Here is a 20,611-nt window from a genome sequence, read left to right on the forward strand (position 1 = left end):
CTTTTTGACCTGTAACTAATAGAACCTTATGATACACGCACGTAAGCTGCTTTACAAGGCATATACTGGTTTATATATATAATTAATAATAAGTACTTTAACTAATAATAAGCTAGAACGAATAATTATCTTGACTTAGCCAATGTATTCAGAATAAACATACTCAACATACACACATAAACAGACTTCCTATACTTTGTATACACGTTAAAGTAAAGCTAAATACAACACAGAGTCTATAAAATGCATCTGTATGGCCTTTGAATATACCGACACGCAAAAAGGCCAAGCAGTAAAGTCATCGCCTATACATATATCACCCGCCCAAGAGTCCTTACGACTACTTATCCTAAAGCAAAAATCATACAATGCTATTCCTGCTTCGTAGCCAATCACGATCTGTACGCTACTGCGTCACCTGACTCGAAGCCTGCGATAAGCCAAAGTAAACCATCTGAGTTTGATCAAGTCACCGCAGCAATGACCATAATCAAATGCTACGCGGCTCCTGGTCATAGTAGTTCATCAGGAAGTAGCCGACGACGGCCGCAGTAATAACAAGGGCAGAATGGTCTAGCACCGATTACTTATCGCGCTGAGCCTTCAACGGTGGGCTACGTATAGGACTGCCATTGCTACTATGGTTGCGAGCTAGCTCAAAAAGTGCTAGTGGCGAAGCCTTATCGTAGACACTCTGCGCACGAAGGCACCTCAATACGGCCAGCCTGATGCTTGTGGTGGACGAAACAGACTAAACACGGATCTTCATTGGTTTGCTGCTGTCATTGATGCTGATGCTGTTTCTATTTCTCTTTGAGTGTTTCTAGCGTTTTCTCCGGTTCGGATCCCTCGTAGACGGGCGTGTGCTTCTCTGTCTGTATGTGTTCGCTCGGCGTCGCCGGCGGTGGCCATTGGGAGTTTCGCCGGATAAGATCGTATCGGAACAACGATATCAGAGTGCTTGATGCTATGCTCAGTTATGCCACTGGGGCGAAGTTGGCCAGCTTTCTTTCCCGGCCAGAGATGGCAGCAACTGCTGCTGCTGCTGCTGCTGCTGCTGCTATCTCTGTTGCGGGTCGACACGCGCCTTGCCTCTAACGGTCAAGTCAGCCAAGCAGAAAGAGGAAGAAATGCACCAGCAGCCTATCTAAACCTAGAAACCAGAGTAGGAACTACTAGTGCAGGCTTAGCTAAGGGTCCTCACTGGCTCATAGAAGCTTGTCTACAGTGTTAGACGGTGACGACAATGTCGATGGCTACGACGACCCTATAGCCCCTCGCACGTTGGAGAACGGGTCTGCTAGGCAGGATAGGTGAAGAGACCAAAAATAGTTTCCCCACTGAGTGGCTACTCCAGCCAGGCGACGTTTTGCAGTCGAACCTACAAGGCAACCCACTAACCAAAGGTTCGCGGAAGGTAACACAGCTCACTAGACGAGAAGACGAAAAGAGCGAGAACGCATGCGAATGGGCGATGGAAAGAAGTGGCAAGCCTGTAAAAGTCCCTTAAAGTGGGTTTAAACAGCCAGTTCGGTAGCATCTTTTGTGCCCTTCAGCTCGGTTCGTCATTACGACCTTATCCAACGGACCAAAATGGTAAGTTTTTGATATCGTGAACAACTACCTCGTCAACTGCTACGTACAATTACTATTGAATGCCTACAACGAACTATGAAAAGTCCGTATGATTATAAAGTATGCGCGAGTGTCCACTTCATCAAGTGTCTAATGTGACTCAGTTGGGTGTTCGGCAGCGCTGATACTTAATCAATGAGCCAACGGATCGATATTTTTTACGGCAGGTGTCCGACGTTCCCTGTAGTGGTCTAACCCGTTAACTCCCAAGAAACAATTTGCGTGCAGCAATTCCGTAGCAAAGGATTACAAAGAAGTACTTTAGAGGATACATTTATTAGTGAGATTGTAGATCGTTATTGTTGACGACCTGTGCAGTAGTTGTGTGCCACAGTGAAACTGGTAGAAAAAATTGGTGCTTTTCAAGTTACGGTGTGCCTAAAGTCCGATTTTTAATTTCGAAAATTTGTGCGCGAGACTTAGGTTGTGATAGTAACACTTTTCCGTAAGCCTGCTTAAACGTCAAGTGTGTCGACTTTCTCACGGGAGTGAATCGCATTTTGCTAATAATAATAATTTCGTTTTTGTTTTTCAGGCCGATCTTAAGCCCGCTGAGGTCGACAGTAAGTACGGAAAACAACATACAGATATCTTGCTGAAGTTCCTCAACTACCAAAGTACACATGCGCCTCGAGGCAAAAATCCTAGCTTGTTTCTCAAAAAAAACCCTATCCCATCAAGAGATATAGTGTTGCCTATGTGTAAAGCAGAAATTAGTTTTTTAAATAACTCTCGCTTATTTCATTTCGCTTAGCCAGTCTGTAACATCCTTAGGCCTGTTTGGGTTACCCTGTTCTTTTTTTTTTTTTTTTCCCTATAATAAACAAAAGTGAAAGTGCTGCAGAAATTCTAGTAAGAGCCGTTTATTCTAGCCAGGTGCTTGTTGTCGAAATCTTCGCTCTGAGGTGTTACAGTTTTTAGAGATCTGAGATGGCATAAGGGACACACGTGATCCGAGAAAGCATCGTAAAGGGGGAATAACACAAGTTATTTATTCACACCACTTATAAACTCGGAGCTAGCACAGGCAGCATTTTTACTTAGTGTTAAAACAGCGAATTCAGCTTAGCATTAGCGGTAATCCCGAATGCTTCAAAGCACAAAATTCTGACCAGAACATTTTAGTCAAGCGATTTGAAACCCTAATTAGAGTCAAAACCTGTTTGAGTAAAGGAAGTTACCATTAACGAGATTAGCGCAGGTATAAGTAAGTATCTGGCGAACCCGGCTAATAAAAAGATTCAATATTGAAGAGTAACAGTACCCTCAAAACGGACAAAAGAAGTAACATTAGTATTGATTTGAAGGCGAGGTCCAAAATACGATGTGTAAGGCACAGAGCCCTTTGAAGCGATTTTGTATATAATTTCTGGCATAAGCACAGTTGAAACTAAGCTTTCATAAACATTCTTGATTATGTTGCACGTAATTTTTTTTACGTTAAGAACAGAACAAGTCTTGTTAGGATTGGCTGTCTATCTGCGTTGTAGCACACTTCGTTTAGCGTCGTTCTTTTATAGTACCATCTATTAGGAACTCTGATAGCGATTTCTAGCTATATCCTGGGTTGCTTCTACGCGCTATGAGCTTAGAAGCCTGCGTTCCGAACCAAGCAGTTCGCCAAAAATGTTGTCTGACCCCATTCGAAGCCATATATGACCTGTAGGAGTCACGCTACATGCGATGCAATGCTTTAGTGAGCGTTACTGCCTTGGCACACGTGCCAGAATAGGAAAGCTAGAGTTGTTTGCGTCATTGCACGATCTGTACTGAAGGATCTAAGAGTGCATGAATTTGGTAAAGATCTCGTGTTGTGTCTGCGCGGGCAAGTACTCAAATCATTCCTGTGGTGCTCAATTAACGCTAATGAAAATTCGAATGGGTGGCCAATTTAAAAGAAGAATATTTAAAAAAGCTGCATTAACATCATGTTGCTTGTATCGCCGACGTGGCTTGAACGAATAGGCTCACCGGAGCGCTAGCCATCTTCACCGCTCTACCGCGAAATAATACATAATAATGATATTTTACAAATCGTTTGTACGTTATGGGTCGGATAAGCGCCACATAAGGGAACACTTTCTGTTTTATAGTACTGTAAATGTAGCATTACTTTTGGATCGAATAGGTGTAAGTATGACGTTCAGAATGCATTCTAATTTCTGGGTTCGGTTTTCGTCTGTCCGTCTGGGCTTCTGCTCGCAGTGTGCAAATTGCATTTCGAAATCTACGACACATTTGCTGAAGGCAAGATGGACGCCGCCGACCTTGGCTCACTGATGCGCTCGCTAGACCTGCGCCCTACCGAGGCCATGATCGAAAAGGCCGGTGGATCGAAAAACCGCGGTGAGAAGAAAATGACCGTCGAAGAGGTCATGCCCATCTACTCACAGCTCAAAAAGGAGAAGGATATGGGAACCCTTAACGACTTTATTGAGGGCCTGAAAGTTTACGACAAACTTGAAAACGGTACCCTTATGGCTGCTGAGCTGACCCACGTGCTCCTCTCCCTCGGTGAAACGATGACGGATCGTGAAGTCGATGAAATCATGGCTGCCTGCTCCGGACCTCAGGACGAGGATGGTTTCATCAAATACGAGCGTAAGTATCTTTGTTTTTAAGCTTTTCACCGTCGTACTATTTGCTGAACGATATAAATCGAAACTGGTCACGGGCTTTCGTCACGTATCCTGTTTACTTTTAGCAGAAGTTCTCCATGCATTGTTTTGATGGTACGCTATGGTCGACCTCTGAAACACAGCCCTCGAACGAGTCAACCGTTGATATATCTATGCTGTACCGTTTCGGGCTCGTATCAAAACGACGATCAATGTCGACTAATCGATCTAGACAAGTTGTCTAACCTTCTCTAGAGCTGTCAAGCCTAGCCACTAATTACAAGGTACTGTTATTTTCTTTTTCCAGACTTCGCCAAGACCCTCTTGGCCGGTCCTTACCCTGAGAAGAAGTGAGCGCGTAATGGCTAATCGGAATAATGCTAACGCTTATCTCATTTAAAAAAATATCAAGATATCAAAAATTTTCTACTTCCATAAGCATTGACTTGGTATTCTTTCTTGAACCATCTCATTCGATTAATTTCTTGGAAACATGCGTTTCCGCCAATCCACTGCTATTACTATAGTAACAATGAAAAGCTGGATTACCAATCACAGTTACTAGGATATCTCAAGAGGGTCACGATCAAAGGATACCCGATGTACAGTGTAATTTCCCGTAGGCAAAACGTAAAGGGCCCAGCGCGTTGCCAACGCTATATTTTCAGCTAGCAGGCATGCGCCGAGCTCGTACGTTTTTCCAAGACAACGGGTGGAGCGTACAGCGTATTTTGTACACATGCTAAAGTTAGTTGTTGAAAAAAAGAAAGCAGGAAAGAAGAGAGTAACGTAAATTTCTGTTATACAATTATTATCTATCTTGAAGAATTCACTTTCACAAAACAACGAATTAGATTCAAGGGAATTAAATTGTCGTTGTATTATTTCTAATTGGGGGTCTTCTTATATAGAAGGGCATAGATAGTCGGTAGTAATATGGGTGAATTTGTGGTAGATAGGGATTTCATACGTGATTAAATAAGGGTATCTGGGGTTTACATCAACTGCTGTGTTCTTGCGTGCTTTCGTGAGATCGTTCAGCTCAAAGGAAACTGGCAATCGCAGTACGTCACAACGTTGGTGGTCAAAAAAGGCCCTGAACATTGCCAAATTTCTGTCCAAACATACAGATGGTTGGAAGTGTGGTTTTTGCCAATTTCGAGCGCTACACTTGATCTTGATTTCCTCGATCGAAGGTCACTTTCGGTTATTGTCGACAGAACCGATTAGATAGCACAGGAGACTACTAAATAAAATCAAATTCGAGCTCTTTTTACAAGTTCTGTTTAGTTATTCATAGCTACTGTTTAAACAGACATAATATACGACGTTTACTGGTGCATGCGGTCTAAACTCGGGTCCATTCCCATATCTTCACAGTCAAATCGACTGCCATGTGATTGCGTAGCATTTTAACATCTAAACACCCATCCTTAAGCTCCTGAGTGAGGTTTTAATGGCGATCGTTTTTCTCATGACTGAGCTTTGCAGGAGAACGTGAACCTGTTGCAATACTTAGACTTTTATAAGAAGCCCTTGCCTTTCTCTGCATTATCTAGAAGTTTAACATGCTAGCAGAATAATATTCAAGTTACAGCCCGTCGGTTAGATTATAGAGAAAATACACCAATCGTCTCTCTATGTTTTGAGCTGTACGTCCGGGATTGTCTATAGGTATTCGATCGCACGGCGGATCTCAGATATCTGATTGGCCACGATTTGGGTTGTTCGTGACTACAGAAGGACCATTCACTAAGCTGGACGATACTTTTTTGCAGACTGAGCCTTCTTAGCAATCCTTTGGTGATTATATACATAGAATCTAATAACATTTGACTGCAACGTTGGTGATTTACATCAATATCTTTGAACATTACCCGGGTTTTAATTAAGGCTTACTGTACAGTTTACTAAATGACCTCAAACCAATCCATTACCCTACGAACGACTGCTTAGCCGACTATATCGGCCCGTATAATCTTCTCTTTAATCAGCTGTGTATGTAGATAGCGAGATTCGAACTAACATCCTTCAACTTATCAAACAAACGTTTAGCCGTCTAACGTTCGGCCTAAATCCTAGCTCGACCTAGTGCTGTCATCTAAGCTACTTCGACAGAAGCATTTTCACGGACGTAGTAAGACAGCCTCAGCGGTAGGTTTTATCCGTTACGATTGTTGTTAAATGACTTTTTTCCTAGTTTGTATTACAGAGAAATAAAGGGAGTAGTTTTTTAACGGTACATATTTGCTAATTGTATTGAAGAGGGTGTGTAAACTATAGCGGTTTTATAGAACTATTGTTGTACACGGATCCGCCGTCCGTTGCTATACGGGTGCATTTCTACAATTCAAAACAGACGTCTACTCCTGGGGCCCACTATACATTAATCACTTTTTTCATACGATTTATTAATCTTCTACTGATACTGCAACAAGCGCAGATAGGGCATCAAGTTCGAGAACGATCTGATTATTTACTTTTTGTTATAGTCATGTTTGCCCTAGCCCACAATCTTTCCGGGTCAAGTGAGAATTTTGGATAGAAATTACTAGGCTTATTACGTGAAATCAAGAGTAGAGACACGAACGGATTTTTTGCTATCATTACAAAAGCTAAGTAACTTCTTGCGCTACCAGATAAGTGCAAATACGACTCTACAGGGATAATTCTAATAAAGGCCTGCAACAGAAATTCAAACGTACAGCCGATTCCTTAACAGATCGTCGCCAGCATAGGTACTCCGCAATGGTCTTCGCAGGCTTCGTGAGCAGTACGAATTTGGCTGCCAAGACACTTCTCAATGACCGAGTCTAGAAATCGCTACCGCTAACGAAAAGATCAAACATGGCTTCAGACTGTGTCTTGGTAACTGCTTGGAACTACTTTGCAATTAATAATAGGATTTGCTTGAGTACAGCTTCCTACATAGTAAAAATATAACATTGTACTATTAAAAACTAAGATTACACCGAAGGTTCAGGTGGTACAAAGTATTGGTAGGTTTTTGATATTTATTATATGATAGTGTTTTTGTTGGGATACGTACTTTAACACTTGGCTAATGCCGTATATCTAATGAGTATTTTGAGCCGTTTTAAATTCCTACAGCGTTATATAGGAAACAGCTTTGGCCGCGATCACTACACAGTGCAAAATGAGATGTGTTTTTATTTATCTAAGTATTGCTTTTCGCCGCTTGTTTACGGAACCCCATCGTCGCCTTTGTAAATTAATCGGTAATACCGAAAAATACAAGCCGACCTTTTCTTAGTGTATACCCCCCAGATACAGAAAAGTATTCAATTTACAACAGCAGAACTATCAGAAGAAGTTACTATTCATTGAACGAGTGGAGCATTTCAATGACCGTTCATAGTGTAGCACAAAGACAGGGCTAGAACTTTTGATAACTGAATTCAGTTAATGAGATGCCCCCGTTATGATGGCAAGGTGAATGCGAATTATCTAAAATAAGAGCAGATTAAGGATAATACTTCAGGCCGATACAGAGTTGGGTGGAACAAGCGATTTCAATATGTTTTGACGGATTTATGTAGTTGTCTATCTACGTAGCTAATAGGTTCGCGACGCTACGATGACTACTTAGGTTGTTGTCGAGTCGATGAAGTGGTACACCTAAACTAATCAAAGATGTAGCACGCTTCAAATTGGAATCGATTTTTTTCAAGTGCTATACTTAGATTATTTGTAATATGAGTAAAATGTTCATTTTGTTTGTTTTTAGCTTTATCTACTGTTGTTTTTCTTCATTCCATGCTTCATGTGTTTCCATTTGTATAATCTCAGCCTTCATTAGCGTACGTATATTAGTATCAACGCGCTCTCAGCTTTTTTTAATTTCGAATCCGCTTACAGAACAGTTTCTTCTTTGTTCTGCGGTGTACTCACTGGGTTGACGTATAGGTATCTTATCGAACTAGAGACGCTATCCACACGGTGTAATATTGGGGTAACGTGCCCTGACATTGGCTTAGACTAGGAAAGTTGACTTTTCATCGATTAAACAGATTTGCTTTTGTTGAAAATGATGGATTTCGTGTCTTTTTTTTTTTTTGCTATGATATATTCGAGTTTTTAACAGAATATCTCTATTCTCAGTTCTGCTGCTTTAAGACCTTGTACTACGCGGGTGAACTAATTTATCTATTAGCTAATGGATCACTTCTTTCCAGTTCTACCATCCTTTGCACTTTTCTTTGGAAGATTAAGTTCATCGTTGGTAAAATATTTTTATCGGACCGAGGCAAAAACCAAACGTTTTAGCAATATTTGAAGTTAAAATTTCTTTATATTTTTTTTAGAAGTTATCCATCAGAGGGGTCGGTATTTTTCTCTAATTACTATGGCCCCACAAATAAGTGGAGCTGCCGATATCGACCAGGATTTCACTCAAGTTCATTTAATTGTGAACTTGGATATACGCGTTGCTGTTCAAAATTTGTAATTTATGCGTGAGTACACTGCTCTTTACTGGATAATCTTAGACATTGTGGTAGTCAGAGAGAGAGCTATCTTAAAATCTAATTTTGCATTGATCTATCCTTCCTAATTCCTTATTAAGTTTGCTTACTTTTACATTTTATTAGCATACCTATCAAAAAGTAAATAAATAATGCCTGAAGTGATTCCTTGTTTCTTTTCTGTTGAATTTTGTGCCTTGGAAAGGCAAGCATCGGATCGTTACGGCGGCGGTAGGACATGAAAAAATTCTGTGGATTGTAACTCTATTCGAGCCATAGCAATTGTATTAAACTGCTCGAATTATAGAACTAATAGACTTGTTTCGGTTAAGCTCAATGAAACTTGTCCATCTTTTTTCAGATACATCACAAACACGACATGACAATGTCCTTCGGAACACATAAGAAAAGTCGAAATTATAACTTTTTATTGGAAACATAGGGTATATAAATAGCCCATTGAGGTCCTAGTTGGTAAGCTCGACTCAACTCCACCTTGCCGTATGACCGCTTTACAATAAACGGTGTTTCGAAATCATCTGGTGCCGTCTTTTGCCCGTCGGTTCATTGCATGCTGCCTTATAGAGTATTCCACGTCACAGTCTGTTATTACTTCGTTCAGCCGTTTGCACTAGTACTTACTACTGGAAGTACAATGCAGACATTGATCCAGACACTTTATGGTGAATACTTAGTTAATGTTTAATTTGGATATCACAAGAAAATTAGTTAGCTCCCTTTGATTCCCTGAAGACTCTGTTCCCTAGCGTCACATGCCCGGTTCTTGCTTCGATATATCTTGACATAATGGATCATCAATCGCTAGTGTTGATCTTGCCGCGTCTTGACTGTAGAGGCGTAATCAATCCATCTTTATGGAAAGCAATAATCTTATTACTCAAGAGTATATATATCAAACTTTCTTACATGTGCCACATTTGTCACTGTGTTCAACGTCCGAGGAATCCCCATAACCTCCCCCTTTGAAGGACTATTTTTCTGTCTAAAACTCGTCGTCTTCTTTGAAACACCAATCGAGCCCTTTGTTGTATCCCAAAATAAGTTTAATTCGCCCGGCAATCACCTACCTCCCACCAACAAATGGACGGGTTAAGCAAACCTACAATTCTTAATTTAACCGCTGCTTTTCTGTCGGAAAACAACTATCCGATACATTTCAAACTTTTCTGGTTGTATAGTTATGCCTCGATATATAATCCAAGCGTGATTAGTCTTTTTCCAAGCAGCCTTATGTAACTAATACTAACAACGGAACAACAGTCCCACAAAATAAGGAGTCCCAATAGCAGAAAATGCATATTAAGCGACGCGGCAACTCTGCGAGTTAGCGGGCGCTAAACTCTCATTGAACTGTAGCACTTCGCGCATGCGTAACAGTTTTGCCCCTGCCCTCCTCATCCTCAGCTTTCTCGGCCATCGCTGCTTTTATCTTCCCGCTAAATGCTAGTAGTTCCGGCACCTCGAAACATAATATAGCCGCCGATATCCAGTGGGGACCCAGACCCGGGTCATCACTTGCCAACACACTTGTGGACAGCGCATTTTCCGTTGGGGACCTGTTTTTTGGATGAGCGCAGCAAAGTGTAGGAGAGACACGGCAAGGTTCGAACCCTGAAAGGAAATGCTTGCAAATATCGAAGGAATGGCAGTAATTTAAGCAGAACGTGGACACGGCATACTGATTTCACGCCGGTTTAGACGTTCGGTCTGATGCGGCTTACCAGTTGAATTAAATTAGCAGCGTTTCTTTGTCCTACACGTCCCGATTAAGGCACGCGTGGATTGATGCTTGGAGGAGAGGGTCTAGTTTAGAATAGTTTTCAGAATTTCTGAACCGAGTCAATGAACTGTGAACTATAGTGACGTGTATGATTACGACGTCAAGGTAGGCGACGACAAGTGCGTCGTGTGTTCGGGTCGGAGTTGTAATAACTCTTTGTTCGTGAGTGTTTCGGAGCAAAAAAGTACGTGGCCGTCCGCCACGATGCACTCCGAAGAGATAATGGCCCTTGGGGATATTTCAGCTGTAAACTCGACGAATTCAATCGATGGAAACGCGAGTGATACGGGGCCTAATTACATTCTTGTGCACCCAGGCGTCAACGGGCCTCCACTAGTTTACGCGATGCCATTGTATGGCTACGCTATGCCTCCGTTGATGATTCTGACAATTGTTGCCAACACGTTTGTCGCAGTCGTACTGTCACAGCGTCATATGATCACGCCGACCAATATTGTTCTGTTAGCGATGGCCGTATGCGACATGTTAGCTCTTACCTTTCCCGCGCCTTGGTTTTTCTATCTGTACACGATGGGCAATTACCACTTAGCTCTTGGTCCATCCTCCTTATGTATTGCTTACCAAACCATGTGCGAAGTGCTTCCTAATGCGTTTCGCACAACTTCTATTTGGTTAACAGTGTTACTCGCGGTACAACGATACATTTACATCTGTCACCCCACAACGGCTCGAACCTTGTGCACAGTTCCGAACGTGTCGAAGACGATTGCGCTTATTACAGCTCTGGCCTTTGGCCATATGATACCAAAGTTTTTTGATGAGATCTTCTACGACGTCGTACTACCGATGGACGGCAAGGCGACAACGGTGTGTGCTCGGAAGATGGCACGTTGGTTAATTCTCTTCACCCCAGATGTCTTCTACAACGTGTACTATACGTTCAAGGTAAGTTAATGGAGACAAACAAGCATTTGCAGTAATCGACCTGTTGCGCTGATGACTTTACGTATAGGTAGAAATCCGCCATTCGTGATGGGCACTTCATAACCTGCGTGGCAACAAACATGGCCAAGGGTTGTGTTTGGACAATATAAATACTGTTTATGCAATATATTTCTCGAGGCAATATACTTTTGCGTTGCACGACGAGCACATGGTACAATCGATACGTCTAATATTCGTTCAAACTTGTATTTCCCCTTACGCAATCCTTAACTCTCTATTGCATTCTAGTTAGCTAGCTGTTTTCATTTACCTTGGAGATAATCATGACAACAAGGGAAACGCTCCATCAGAAGATACGTTAGACTTTTTCGTTCCCTCTCCTTCATTTCTTCTATTTTCAGTGCTATACAGTGGCCAGACACGCACGGCAATTTGCGATAAACGTTGCCGTCGGCCTATCTCATAAACTGTCTATCCACGCTGTCCTCAGTTACGTGTCGTTAGTCGGTCAGCCAGTGCATAATGTGCGGGCCATTGAGAATCAGGAGGGGGCAGACAAAAGCTAGGGCAAAACAGAGGGACAGATGGCGTAAAAACTCGACGGTAGAAACTTGAAAGCGTAAAAGTGCTATGTGAAAACTTCATTAATCTTGCGTAGTAACTTGAGCCAAGCGGTCGAAGTGTCATAGTTATTACTTCTAGATACGAGCTAACATTAAGTAAGAAATAAGAGAAGATCAGCTCGTTTTCGTTTATTATAGAGTGTTCTCTTCCACGCATTAAATTGGAAAAGTACTACGTTTTCAAAGGGAATAGCCGAGGCATTTCGCTGTTTGCTGCCAACCAACCTTGAATAGAACAGTCTCAATATTATATTATATAATATTCGCTCAAGAGGAGTATCTAACCAATTCAATATGCCATTATTTTATCTAGCACTCGTAGACCGTTAGTTACGTTTGCAGCATTATTTATTTCCTTCTCGATTATTATATTTTAGATGCATTTCCTTCCTTCCTTCCTCCCTACCTCCCTCCCTCCCTCCCTATATATGTGTATATATATATATATATATATAGTACATTGTGGAACGCTGAACCATTACTTTTGATAATTTATCTAATATCATCCCTAAGTGTTAAATCGAATCTGGCCAACGACACTTATTCCACAATGCGTAGAGAAATATAGTATTAGTAGATCGCTTTATTTTGATTCGTGCATTAGTTCATGTATGCCAAACATTTACCTAACTTCACAGTGTTTTTTTTCCAATGTTAGATGGTATTCGTCAACCTGGTTCCCTGTATCGTGTTGGTTGCCCTTAATATTCTATTGTTCCGTGCCCTTCGCCGAGCCAAGGAAAACAAGAAGAAGCTACAGGAGAAAAACAAACAGGTATAATGTAATAATAAGCAATTAACTGATTTCAATATTTTATCAAGTGTGACCTTGGTAAAATGTTATGCTACCAACTGTCTGAGCTCTATGCATCACGTCATTCGTCTCACTTTGAAGGAACAAACTCCCGCATGCATGCATTTCCAAACCCATTTGGAATAGGTAAATGGGCCGCTGCATACACTGGCTAGGTTCTATTGCCCAAAACCATATGCACGCGGCTTTGGGCAGAGGCCCAAGTCGCAGAATTGTAACTTTCAACCTTTTCATAGAACAACCAGATCGCACTGTTGGTCGAATCACACGTGCCTTCTGTAGTTTGTACAACAATGACCAGTAAGCTCCAGGTAGGGAGTGTTCCGGTCTGTCTTGATGCTTAAGGGGTCACCTCGATGTGCGCACTTATTTAAGTTACAGGATTCGTACGTTAAACAGTCTCAATTCCCGCCGAAGGACAATGGGTCTTTCGAAGTGCCGTTCTCCCAACTTACATGCACGAACTGTGATCGAACTTCTAATTTAACTTTAAATTCATTATACTAGTTTTGTCAGTGTGTCGGAGTGCGTATGCGATGCACAGCGAAGTCGGTATGGCAGATATCTGTTCATTAACTAGAGGAATACAAGTTGGCTACCGGTTAATCGAGAAATCCGCATAGCTTGTCAGAATATATCACAGGCCGTTGTCGTGATCGTTGTTAATACTGACAAAGGACATGGGCTAGATTCATTACCCGTTTAATCTACCGTAATGCTATCCGTAAGAGAAGAGCAATGTGTCTAATGGACTCTATTCACGCAGCTCTCATCTAATTTCTTACTTACGATGTATTGACCTGGAAACAGTCCTATCGTCACCGTTAGCAGTGACACCGCGAGATGATTTCTAAAAGCATGCTTACCAATTGATGATTTCACATGAGGATCTGTTATCGGTAGCTGAATCTTAAACATCTTAAGGTATTGAGTTGAGGACCTATGACTGTCCTTTCTTTAAATCTATCTTGACCCTTTATCTGTACCCTTGACGGCCAGAATCGGTACCGTCTAAAGTCTTCAATTTACGCCTCGTCCTATTGAAGAGCCCTAGCAGCATTCTATAAAAACGATGTCTTTATCGCAAACTAATAAATAGTCGCTCTCTGGATATTCCTGCTAGCACGGCACTTTTACAATTGAGTTTTCAGACTGTTGTTTTCCGGTTCGCCATAGTTCAGAGATAGTCGACGATAACCTAAAACGATGCCAGAGAGCGTCCGAGTATACAGTTTTAAAACTACTTAGTGTAAAATTCACTTCTTATTATAATTAATACCTATAATAATATTGTTAATAATTGTTATTATGATTTGACAGTATAAACTATACGGAAATGTTTTGCAAGTGTTCATGTCCTGATTGGACAGGGTCTTCACTATGTGCCCCTAATGTGGTCCTGTCTTCGATCGAGCACCCTCACTACAAGGACGAACTGTGTCGTCTAGTTTAGCAAAAAGATGCGCTACGTTTTATTCTCTTCGCCGAAAGATATATTCATGATGTTAACAAGCGTTTAGTTTCAATGAATCACCATAGCCAACACTCAAAATATGTCGTACTATACTTACGCGCGATCTTAGAAGCTAAACTAACCTAACCTGACCCTCGTTGTTTGGGATGGGTCTAACTCATTGAGTTGGCTACAAAACATAAAGTGCAGTGTATAAGCCTTCGCACATGAATCACTCACCATGCACTCTTCATCTTCACATCATCATTTTATTTATTAGAACACTGACTTCATGTTAGTAGGCAACCGAAGTCATCGTAGTGATCGGAGTTACTATCACACGTCAAGGTGCGATATAGATGTATACAGTATTGGTCCTGGGGGCAGAGGTCATATTAGAAATCTTGCCAGAGAGAAATAACACAGTTCCACTAAGTCATGGAATCCTATCCACAACGGCTCGAAGGGGCACCATCATTAGCTACTGGACCCTATCCCTCAGAGTTGTTCTATATCTTCTATATTTTAGATATATCATTATCAATTTCATTAATCGACAACTGTCGATTGTCCTGTGTTATGTTTATCGGTTTTCCATTGCTTATATATAACCATGGTATCTTTGGACGATAATAAGCTGACTCGACAACAGTCTTTTGTGTACCTTCTAATTATACTCGATGGGCCTAGCCCAAGTATTGTCTATCGACGTGTATTGCACGTACAACGTAATACAGCACAAAAAGCGCAGGCGCCTTTCAGGACCGTTGAAGGCACGCGCGTTTCTTTATGATAAGCTATGCTAAGTTAGTACGTACTTATGATGCTAGTAACACGGATTGCTCTTCTTTGTTGTACTTCAGGCAAGCAAACGAAGTCGTGATTCTCAAAGCACAACACTGATGCTAATTGTCGTCGTCACCGTGTTCCTTGCTACCGAAATCCCTTTGACAAGCGTTCTATTCGTGCATGCGTTACATAACAATGCGGTATGATTACTTTTACAATGATAATATTTATAGAAACGATTATTATCATTAGCTAAGTATAAGGCGTACCGTGATAGGGCGAAGAAGAATATTTTTGTCCTCCGTTGTCCTTCGTTTGGCTTCCTCAGAGATATTTTTTTATTTGTTAAGAATATTTATAAATTAAATCTATCACTTGGTTATTTAGTCAGTAGATGTTTATATAGTTATATTCTTGGTTTAAATATATACTTAAACGAATTTGGCTTACGTGAACGAATGCTCCAGAGAATATCGTACGCTAATATTGTTATTTTCTTGTAAAAGTGTGCCAGTGTATTTCTCTAATTCAAGACAGAGGTCAAAATGATTCATACGACCTTGTAGTAGACGCAGCAAAATGCTCTAAGGATCCTCGATCGTATCAAAAACCTAAACGAACACTCGAGCTCCCGGTAAATGAAGTCTAGACTGAAGCACATAGAATATTGACGATAACATAATGTAACGGTGTCGTCGTTTCTATCCTTGCCTTCCTTATTTCACTATGTTTAGGTGATCTCTGTGGACTACGGCGTCTTGAATACTGTGGTAACCTTTGTTAACTTCTCATTAATGATGAGTTACCCCCTCAACTTCGCCATCTATTGCGGGATGAGCAAACAGTTCCGGAACACTTTTCGGGAGCTCTTCATCACGGGCTGGTTGCGTGGATCCGGGGAGCTTAGTAAAGCCCAGTTGATGAACACGCTCGAAACAACCATATAGATCAAGCCTTGCGATTTCCCCGTTCCAAGCAAAAGAAAAAACGATGTCTTCAGGCCAAAAGCTGTTCATATGGGTTTCATTCGCAGTCTATCCTAGCCTTGTAACACGAATATTACTTAACTAAGGTAAAATGCGAGAGGCAGGTAGATGTGTGCCTTAATTATGGATCTAGCCAAGTGAAATTGCCATCTAGGGGGTAGCTTCCTCGTTTCGAGACGGCTGACTCAATGCACTGGGGGGAGTTCAATGCGACTCCAACCATCCATGATCGACAACTGACCGTTACCCGCAAAGCCAAAATCGAAAGTTCCTTAGCTCGATAAGAAGTTGGACATATACTAATGAATTACGCCAATAATGAAATACAATCTGTCCTATTAAAAATATCATCTTATATAATTTCGTATGAGATACGTTTTCGATTAATCATTGAGCTGAAGCCTGCGGCTGAATTTCATCATAACAGATAACACTCCAATCGTTCCCTTGCATACATATGTAAATACACACATATACTAATTATAAAATTATCTACATAACAACTTTAATATAATTGCTATTAGTATTGCTTCAGTAATGTTTACATCTTAACATATTGCTAATTGAGGATGACAGGGATGCCGTAGCAATGTCAAGTTAAAAAAAGGCTCGAGTGAAAAAAGTATTGAATACTTCGGTCACGGAAAAACGTGCGTCGGCCAGAGTAATTAAGTGCTTTATTAATAGTCGGAGAGTATTAGTGCTAGTTTAACCCTTAATTAACGTTTTCCAACGATTGTAACACAAAGAACGCGCGTAAATTACTACTAAATCAAAATTGATTGCCAGTGCTGATCTGAGCGACCGCGGGACGAGTACCATATGGTCGATCAGTAGCATGGAACTCGAGCCATTGGGATACGTATGCCTGGTAGCACGAACTTAACACACGGGCCATGCGTGATAGAAATGTAACTAAGTGAAGCCGTTCTGCATAAACGTTCTATCTTTAGTTCGAGTTTCGAAATTGTCCTATGGACAAAGACGAGTCTTCTGTTAGGTGATTTCAGGATTACTTCATAAATAATAGTTAATTGACGCGACCAATAAGTGTATAAAGGGTATACCTTAAATATGATGTATTTTTGCACTTTGTCTGTGCCAATTTACTTAAAATCGAAATAATGCCGCTAAGAGAAAGCTGGTCACAATGAGAGAGAGCGACCGACCGGTCCTATTGTATTTTATAGGGCATTGTACTGTATAACCATTAGATCGACAAAGGACAATATGGGAAAGAAAGCACTATTATATTATGGCAGTCCTGACATCACGTCACTGTTGCTCTAGCACTGAACACACATGATGTTATATTTTTTCAGTTTTATATATATATATATATATATATACGTTCGAATAGCATAATCCTCTCACTTGTGCTACTTTAGGACACTCTTTATTAAGGACAACTCCGATTTTTCCCTATCAGTTGCAGGAAATGATTTCACTGACCAACATCGTAAGAAACGTCAAAAGGTCAGTACCCACTGGACCTGGGAATACTTGATTTCACTTTTTTATCAGCTTGCCACTATAATTATTAGTAAACAATGTAGTAGAAAGAGTTACACTTTGGCTAATGAAATTCTGGTTTCTGTGATCTGTGCCAAAAATACTTATTTTTTCTTCTATCTATTTCAAAGAACTAAAACGTTATCGCTGTTATCTGAAGGTATGTGATGTGAAATCAGATATCACAACGGTGCAGCCTCTATACTCCCATAAGGAAAATGGGGACCGTTATTGGTTAGTAACGCGCGTAGATGCGGCATGATTAGTGTTTTCTTCAGAAATTATGTGAGGACAATAACTGTGCTCTTCCTTGTTCTGTGGGCCTGTAAAGTAGCTCCTGGCGATTTCCTAAATTAAATAAACAAAGTACGGATTATGTTTGTTGTTGCAAGACGATATGCTGAGTCTTAGCTGATCAACATTCATTCCGTAACTGTCAGGCTTTAGGACGTTGTTTGCAACATGCTTACGGATTTGCAAAAAAATGCTATCGTTTACCCGTGCTTTGTTATGAAATTTTTGATGAAGCGGTGCTGTACGGTCACGGCACGATCTAAGTAGTTCGGTATGGACATAATTAGGCGATACGCTCTCAAATATTTGTGGAAATCAATCGTCGTTTTTCTTTCCTAGCCCCCTAATCCGACCGGCGAAACAATGTAAATCGTCTAGCCGACCTGCGAAGGGTACGTCCAACGACACTTCACCCGCTGGTATTGGTAAATACCGCTTCCCTCTTCATGCGCTGTCCTGTTAACCGCTGTGAGCCGCAAAGGTTAGATACTGTTGGATTATGTGACAGGTAGATTTCCTGCAAGTCTTCATGATACGTTATCGTATTACGATGCATACAGTTGAAAGTAACAGCGTGAAAATACTGATATGAAATTAGTTCTGTGGACTAGAAGGCTCTTGTTTTGGTCATGCCATACTACAAATGCAAATTACATTAGACCAATATAAACTAAAATAGAAAAAAGGGAATCACCAACTATCAAAATAAACAGTAATATTTTTTAAAAACAACCCCGCTGTTTTGTCTCTAATTTACATATGTCGATCATCGTTTCACCTTCTCGTCTTATTTCAGACTCGATGTATCGCACGAATGCCGCTAGAAAAATGTTTTAGACTAAACAGAAGAATACAGAAACTTACTTTTTGCATAGAAACTTGCTCTGGCTAAATATCAGCCCGCTCTTCAAACTGAAGACACACCGTCAAACCCTTATTTTCGGAGAAGTTGCTTTATTGTTTCCGATCGCTGCATTATACCGTAATACCAATAGCAGGCCGAAGGCTCGCTCGTTGTGCCATCTAAATTATTGGCTGCTACTAATTGGGCCTTTAAAGCACAGGTAGTGCTGGTTGCGCCCGTACCTGAAACAGATGTAAGCAAGTGATTTTAACAGATATCACTTGTGAAGAACACAAATATCATTTAGGCTTGCTTTTTTCGCGCCTTATCGCAAAGAAGAGATTTTTTCTGTTCTATTCGAAAAAATATTTTCGATAAATAACTAAATTCTGGAGTGGATTAAGTGCCGTGTATATATATATATATATATATATATATATATATACACGGTACTCTAAAAATCTCCGGTTAACTTGAAAGGGTCACTTCACAGTTTCAAGGTCGTATATCTGTGTATGTATATTTGCCTACAATACACATTTATCAAGTGACTTTTGCCCACGTATATTAGATGTGTCATATAGGTCACTCAAGCAACTAGTGATTTGGGTTTTTTCCAAACAAAAAATGTTTGTTCTAGCGTCGATGTAATGCTCCACGCAATAACATAGCCGCGCGGATATACGTTTCAAAAACTTTAATCTGTAATGCTCTGACTTTGGTAAAAATTATCCAACTTGCATGTTTTGGCGTCATATAACTATTCACTATGGATAATCACGTTCACTTAACACAATTTAGAAGACTCATTCAATGAAGTTCTTCAATGCGCCGCTTCACCTTTCTAGCCCACTCTTGGTTTGATCGTTTGAATTATACGAGGATTCGTGCCAAATTTTACGATTATGATTTGCTTTATTTTTCGAAAACATATATCACTGGGCAGCCTCCTCCATCCTGCCATTCCCCTTATGCTTGTCCTCCTTTCTGCCACACGATGCGTAACTATCCTTTCTTTGACAACAGCGCATCCGTTGCCACAACAACGGTTGTGTCCTTCGGTACACAGGATTGTCGACCTGACTGAGCAGATATTTTGCGCGTTACCTCTCGCCTTCTCTGACGTGTATTCCAGCGTTGTAGCTGATAGTAAAAGTTTGCTAGCAACAGACCGTCTGCGTTATGTTGAGGACAATAACGGTTTTCTTTAAATTCCTCAAATGGAGGGTTATCTGCGGTATACTACAGTAACCTGCACTGGCTCAACGTATGATCACAGATTCGACTGAGCGCTGGGGCCCTCGGGGGGTATCGATGTATTGAAGCGGTGAGTAACCACTTTTTTCTGCAACTGACTTTACTGTGCCGTATTAGGAACGTTGGCCGACTGGCCTACGATTGTCGAACCAGTGAGTCCAACTCGACTTATGTTCGTCAGATCCGCCTCTAAACATCGATCCAGTCTCTACGGCTTTAGTGGCACTGTTCTGCGCCGTCCCCCCTTGCCCTCCCACCACCTGATATTGCGTCACTCGACGCTGTTGTTTCTGAATAGAAGGTACTAGTCGTTGTAGTTGAATGCTTTTTTCTTCCGCTTCAAGTTCAATGACTACCGCTACTTACCGAATTCTACCTGTAATCCTTTTCTCTTCGGTTTGAGCGTTCAGCGTTAGCGACAAGTGGCGCCCAACGAATATCGAGCTGCAGTCCATTCACTTGCCTGGTCGATCACTATTCGGCGACGTCGTTGCTTGTTCCTTGTTTGTCGCTCCGAAAACCACCGATAGTGGCACTAGTAACCACAACAGCAGAAGCAGCGGCCACTCCAGTCAAACTACTCACTATAGGAGGC

The 20,611-nt window shown here is 41.1% G+C and overlaps 2 protein-coding genes and 1 long non-coding RNA gene across 5 annotated transcripts; 2 read left to right on the forward strand and 1 right to left on the reverse strand.

Moving 5' to 3' along the window:
• Nucleotides 1-1,434: 1,434 nt before the first annotated feature.
• Nucleotides 1,435-5,532, forward strand: Mlc1 (Myosin light chain alkali). Its single transcript, XM_022844984.2, has 4 exons — nucleotides 1,435-1,596; nucleotides 2,171-2,198; nucleotides 3,841-4,236; nucleotides 4,561-5,532. The coding sequence occupies exons 1-4, from the start codon at nucleotides 1,594-1,596 to the stop codon at nucleotides 4,605-4,607; spliced, it is 474 nt and encodes a 157-aa protein (XP_022700719.1). The 5' UTR covers nucleotides 1,435-1,593; the 3' UTR covers nucleotides 4,608-5,532.
• A 4,537-nt stretch (nucleotides 5,533-10,069) lies between these two features.
• On the forward strand, nucleotides 10,070-18,647 carry LOC111267035 (sex peptide receptor). 2 transcript variants are annotated; one of them, XM_022844982.2, is made up of 6 exons: nucleotides 10,070-11,444; nucleotides 12,726-12,842; nucleotides 15,198-15,323; nucleotides 15,858-16,195; nucleotides 17,539-17,585; nucleotides 18,255-18,647. In XM_022844982.2, exons 1-4 carry the CDS (start codon nucleotides 10,743-10,745, stop codon nucleotides 16,068-16,070), a joined length of 1,158 nt encoding a protein of 385 aa, XP_022700717.1. In that variant the 5' UTR covers nucleotides 10,070-10,742; the 3' UTR covers nucleotides 16,071-16,195; nucleotides 17,539-17,585; nucleotides 18,255-18,647. The 2 variants fall into 2 exon arrangements, with proteins under 2 accessions (XP_022700717.1, XP_022700716.1); XM_022844981.2 differs by having other exon boundaries at nucleotides 17,539-18,647.
• Nucleotides 16,443-20,493, reverse strand: LOC111267038 (uncharacterized). 2 transcript variants are annotated; one of them, XR_002684382.2, is made up of 3 exons: nucleotides 20,383-20,493; nucleotides 18,780-19,001; nucleotides 16,443-18,440 (listed from the first exon to the last, which is right to left on the reverse strand). It is a non-coding gene; the product is annotated as an uncharacterized LOC111267038 (long non-coding RNA). The 2 variants fall into 2 exon arrangements; XR_002684381.2 differs by lacking the exon at nucleotides 20,383-20,493 and adding an exon at nucleotides 19,528-19,619.
• Nucleotides 20,494-20,611: the final 118 nt, after the last annotated feature.

The sequence above is a fragment of the Varroa jacobsoni genome, unplaced genomic scaffold, assembly GCF_002532875.2.
Source record: "Varroa jacobsoni isolate VJ856 unplaced genomic scaffold, vjacob_1.0 scaffold_1142, whole genome shotgun sequence".
Taxonomy (NCBI): Eukaryota; Metazoa; Arthropoda; class Arachnida; order Mesostigmata; family Varroidae; genus Varroa; species Varroa jacobsoni.

Excerpts from the sequence above, each read along its gene's own strand:
- Mlc1 (XM_022844984.2), top strand. Across the intron at positions 2,199-3,840 it reads TAAGCCCGCTGAGGTCGACA|TGTGCAAATTGCATTTCGAA; the intron begins GTAAGTACGGAA and ends TTCTGCTCGCAG. Across the intron at positions 4,237-4,560 it reads TGGTTTCATCAAATACGAGC|ACTTCGCCAAGACCCTCTTG; the intron begins GTAAGTATCTTT and ends TTCTTTTTCCAG.
- LOC111267035 (XM_022844981.2), top strand. The coding sequence starts at position 10,743 with ATGCACTCCGAAGAGATAATGGCCCTTGGGGATATTTCAGCTGTAAAC. Across the intron at positions 11,445-12,725 it reads ACGTGTACTATACGTTCAAG|ATGGTATTCGTCAACCTGGT; the intron begins GTAAGTTAATGG and ends TTCCAATGTTAG. Across the intron at positions 12,843-15,197 it reads TACAGGAGAAAAACAAACAG|GCAAGCAAACGAAGTCGTGA; the intron begins GTATAATGTAAT and ends GTTGTACTTCAG.